This window comes from Hyperolius riggenbachi, chromosome 4, assembly GCF_040937935.1.
Source record: "Hyperolius riggenbachi isolate aHypRig1 chromosome 4, aHypRig1.pri, whole genome shotgun sequence".
Lineage (NCBI taxonomy): Eukaryota > Metazoa > Chordata > Amphibia > Anura > Hyperoliidae > Hyperolius > Hyperolius riggenbachi.
The window spans coordinates 299247432-299252846 of NC_090649.1; the positions used below are offsets into that span (position 1 = coordinate 299247432).

Sequence of the window (5415 nt, forward strand, 5' to 3'; positions counted from 1 at the left end):
CACACACACACTCTCTCTCTCTCTCTCTCTCTCTCTCTCTCTCTCTCTCTCTCTCTCTCTCTCTCTCTCTCTCTCTCTCTCTCTCTCTCTCTCTCTCTCTCTCTCTCTCTCTCTCTCTCTCTCTCTCTCTCTCTCCAAAATCTTTGTGGAATCTTTCATTCATCTCTGGAATAAGAGGACACAAACCAAAGGAGGTAAATTGCCATGCTGTGGTTTTTAACTTTGAAATACTAACTAAGGCAATTATAAGAAAGTGTTGTTTTATCTCATCAGCTCGTTTTCACTTCAAGCTTGCTTTAATAACAATAAATTACACACTGTTCCCCAGTGTCCTCAGAATCTAGTAAATCAGGACCTAGATCATCAGCATTGTAATTCACCTGAACTGGTGATTAAAGAGAAACCGAGGTGTGTTTAAAGAATGTTATCTGCAAACAGAGGCTGGATCTGCCTATACAGCCCAGCCTCTGTTGCTATCCCAAACCCCACTAAGGTCCCCCTGCACTCTGCAATCCCTCATAAATCACAGCCATGCTGTGAGGCTTTGTTTACATCTGTAGTGTCAGTCTCAGCTGCTCCCCCGCCTCCTGCATAGCTCCTGTCCCTGCCCCCGTCCCTTCCCTCCAATCAGCAGGGAGGGAAGGGATGCAGGCGGGGACTGGAGTTCTGCAGGAGGCGGGGAGAGCAGCAGACTGACACTATAGAGATAAACACAGCCAGCTCTGACAAGCTGTTTGTCAGCAGCGTGGCTGTGATTTATGAGGGATTGCAGAGTGCAGGGGGACCTTAGGGGGGTTTGGGATAGCAACAGAGGCTGGGCTGTATAGGCAGATCCAGCCTCTGTATGCAGATAATATTCTTCAAACCCACCTCGGGTTCTCTTTAATAGCTACATTCACTTGAATAGAGTAACAGATCAGAAGCTGCAACCATTACTTCATGCCTCTGACTGCTTACAGCTACTTTTTAAAGTGGTGATCTGGGGACCAAAGTAGTGAGCAGGGTGTTAAAGTGACCCTGAGGTGAAAATAAAATGACGAGATAAACAATTGTATTTATCACCCTACTTCTAAAAATGATTTTTTTTTTAGATATCCCATGGTTTTATTTTATATTTAAACATTTACAATGTAGATTGAATGTTTTGTTGCTTCTGCTCAGTAGCAGTCTATTAAGTGTCCATAAATGAAAATACATGAACTATTGACTTTTATCTTATCTCCCTCTGCTCTCAGAAGTTGTATTCCACCAAAGAAAACTTTTATGGCTGTAATCTGCTTATTAGTGAGGTTTACTATATTCCTGACAAGGTACCCACAAGACAGAAGCTGTCACTTCCATACCTAAAAACTAACTCTTTCAAGTAGCAAAATACAACAAGTAAAACAGCCTGGTTATGTATATGTTTATGCACTGTACATACAGTGTTATATGTTTTGCACTGTTTATCTCATCATGTCACACGTCGCCTCGGGGACACTTTAAAGAAAATCACCACTTTATAAATATGGTGACTGTAAATTTTGATTATCAATTTTTTCTCAAACTGGAGATCAAGTAAAACTGGCAATGATGCTAGTCACCACTTTTATAAATATGGCAGTCTGAAAAGTTCCATCTCTTCTATAGAAATAACAACACTTGTCTAACCATCAGACGAATAGCCATGTTGCCCCAACACTTTGACACTTTTTGGATCTGCTTTGGCTGCTGTATGTGTCAGATTTGCTTCACACTGCAACTGAGTCAAAACTGTTTTTTTCTTTGTCCAGTTTGCTTGATCTCAGAAATTGACAGTTGAACAAATCCTATGTTCTTTATAAGATCTGTTCACACGGCAGCACAAAAAACCCAACCAGCGCAATATCTCTGGACAATGGGCGCGTTTCCCACAGGAGCCTGTTGTGGAAACGCATCAGCTCCAGACTCCAGCTGAACCACAATGCACCATTAGAGTGCACACATCGCTTTCTGCTCCAGTTAGCCAATAGTAATCTGGTCTGATGTGTATTAAGCCTTACCAGGGGCATAACAATAGACCCTGGAAGGAATGCAGCTGCAGGGGGGCCCTGAAGCCTCAGGGTGCCCCGTGGGGGGAGAAGTTTCTTTCCCTGTCCTGAGAGACTGACAACGAAGGGCCTGAAGAGAAAAAAACTTTCTGCTCTATGCACAATTGTTCTAATGACTGCATCTGCTCAGCCATTGATAAGGAATCATACAAAGTTTTGCAGGCAAACATTTGTAGACACCCCTATTCAGTGTTCCGCAGGGTCTTGTATACAGCGCTGCTAACCCCCCAGCCCTTCTACCCCTCCCCAAGTGCTGTGCACTGTTATGATGCTTGAGAAGTTTTGGCACAGGGAGAAAAAGCCTTCTGCTCTCTGCACAATTGTTGTAATGGAGGGCCCCAACATATATTGTAATGTAAAAGTCTTCCTAAAATTCAGCTGGTCCGTGGCTGATCACTGTCCTTTATGGCATCATGTGATTTTGATGTGAGGATCAGTAGGTGTCTAATAGATGCCTGTAACTGAATGCCCAGGTGGTGAGTTGGGACTGGAGCCCGATACAGTCCTGGTAACCGATTGGCTATACAGAAGTAGCCAATCAGGGTAGGGAAGGAATATAGGAGCCGATGGATTGCTTGTTTTGTAGATGATCGGCTATAATAGCAGTTGTTACAGCGCTGGAGAAGGAGGTTAGTGTTAGGCACTTGGAGTGAGGGTTATTGTTAGGCATTATGTGGCGGGGATTAGCCTTAGGCACTAGTGTAGGAGGGTTCAAGTTAGAATATGTGCTCGGTAAGTGCATAATAAAATAGTGGTACTGTAAATTACCAATATTTTTATTAACGGCACCACCCGATACCCAACTCATGCCGCAGCGCTGCAATATGTATGCGTTACATGTACCCCCAACGTGCACTTCTGATGGATCCAGGGGGTACTTGGGCTTGAAATAGTTATTTAAGTATAACAAATTTAGAATTTGGTAAATCTTATATAAACAACACCAAATTAATATTTTAACTAAAGCTAACTAAAAGCAACACAAAGCACTTTATTAAATTTAACTGTGTCAAGGTGTACTTTACTAATCCTTCCTATACCAGGGGGTGCTTGGTGAGCACAGGCTTTCAGAAGGCCTACATACCAATAAAATGTTGAGAAACACTGCTTTATACAACTGGTATGTCTTTGTAGACTGAGCATCCTGCCACGATGAAGAACTACTGAAAGGATACCTTAACACAAAACCAATTTAAAAACCGCGGGGGGGGGGGGGGGGGGGGGGTGTCAGGCATGTGTAGTGGACTCTCATCATGCCCTCAGATCCCCCTGTTCTCCTCCGCCCCCTGTTAATGCGTGCTGATTCCCCGAACTCACTTCGGCCTGGTGCACACCAGAGGAGTTTTTCTGAGCGTTTTAAGTTTTTAAATCTGCTGCTAATGTTATCCTATGTGTCTGCACACTGGAGCAATGAGGTTTTGTAAAAAACCCCATAGCATTACATTAGGAAGAGCTTTTGAAACCTCTAGCGTTTGGGCGCAAGAGGTTTAAAAAGCTCTTCCCAATGTAATGCTATGGGGTTTTTTACAAAACCTCATTGCTCCAGTGTGCACAGACACATAGGATAACATTAGCAGCAGATTTAAAAACTCAAAACGCTCAGAAAAACTCCTCTGGTGTGCACCAGGCCTTCCTGAACGGGGTGGTAGCGGCTGGCTGCACAGATGCTGCCCCGTGACGCGCGTCCTTGATTGCGCGCCCGTGGCCAAGAGTGCTCTGCGCATTTAATTTCCTTAAAGTGGACCTGAACTCTTTCACGGGACAGAAGGAAAACCTAGAGAAATGCACCCTGTATGTATTTAGATTGAGAGTTTAGAGTGAGAGTTTAGCTTGTCTAATTTCCCCTCATCTGTGACTAATCGCCAGTGTAATTCGATCTCTCAATTGTGTATTTTGTGCTATTTTGAAAAGACAGGATGCTAACCCTATGCCTGCTTCCATGAAAGCAGGAAGTAGACACACTGCAGATTTATTGCAGGATTTGTATCAGCTATAGCAAATAATTTTTTCTTCTAACGTTTATTGTGCTTTTGCTTATCGTTAAGAGCCGAGAGGAAGTTCTGAGTTCAGATCCGCTTTAAAGAAATGAATCCTGACTGTTGATTGGAAGGAGCAATGCTGAAGATGAAGCTGATATACTTTGGACACACAATGAGAAGGCTGGTCTCAGTGGAGAAGAGAAGACCGTGATGCTGGGAAAGATCAAGGACAAAGGAGGAGGGGATGGCAGAAAATGAGATGGCTATATAGTGTCATGGAAGCAACAAACATGAGCTTGGACAAGCTTTGAGAGTCAGGATATGAGAGTCAGACCCCACTGAATAGGGGAATGAACAATAAACTTACTTCAGATCTTGATATACCCTTGTTTTTAGTGCTCACCCATGCGTTTAGTTATGAAAAATCAAATAAATGGTCTTACCTAATCTGCATGTTGTATACAATTTTAGTCACTATAGAATCCATGATGATTCCCAGATACAGCTCACTTTGTGTGTTGATGGAAGAGACGGCAAGGAATTCTGTCCCAGCTTTCAATGAGAAAATCTCCATTTACACAGGATGAGCAATGTCATATGGCCTGTTTCCGGCATGCTCTGGTGAGTGAGTCTTATGTCATATTAGTGCTTCCACCATTAACTTTCCTCTTCTCATCTCTTTTTCTTCTTTGAAAAGATCCATAGAGTGCTTTCAGATGAGTCACTCTTACCAGCCCACAATAGTGAAGAGGAAGCAATTTATTCCTTTTTCTGTGGATACTCATTAACAAACAGTTTACCTTTACACTGATCTTTGGTCAGCGGATCAATACACTAAGACCATCCACTGACCTAACCTAAAATGCTAGGAGTACAGGGAAACAAATATTCTTTTGTACATTCATTATGATTTAAAGGTTTCCGGATACCACTAATATTGCTATTTTTTTTCTATGTTCATTGTGACCTGGAGAATTTGGCATACAATAATACTGTAATTAACTATTTTTTGTATATTTATTATGATTAGAAATTGTCAATGAGATGCAAATAATTCTGGCTTGCATGCACATTTGATACAAATGCAGTTTTGTAAGGCCCCGTTCACACTTGCGGTTCTCTGCCAAACGGACCGGATGACCTGACCGGATCCGGATCGGAACCGCACGGTTCTGATCCGGATCCAGTCAGTTTGCATCAGGTGTTCATCAGGATGCGATCCGGATCCGTTTGGCAAAAGATAGTAGAAATAGAATAAAAATGTTGGGGTCTGGGAGGTCAGCAGAAGGTGGACCTGTGGAATCAGGCCCTCCGCTGTTTAGCACTCACCTCCACCTCCGACATACTGCCAACATCTCCAGCACGTT

General features: G+C 42.9%; 1 protein-coding gene across 1 annotated transcript in view; it reads right to left on the reverse strand.

Annotated features, from left to right (window-relative positions):
* Window positions 1–4736, reverse strand: part of ARHGAP18 (Rho GTPase activating protein 18) — a 248214-nt gene extending 243478 nt beyond the window's left edge. Inside the window, exon 1 of the mRNA XM_068231538.1 lies at window positions 4492–4736. Coding sequence (XP_068087639.1) covers window positions 4492–4622 — 131 coding nt within the window. The 5' untranslated portion in view covers window positions 4623–4736. The remainder of the gene's footprint in view (window positions 1–4491) is intronic.
* Window positions 4737–5415: the final 679 nt, after the last annotated feature.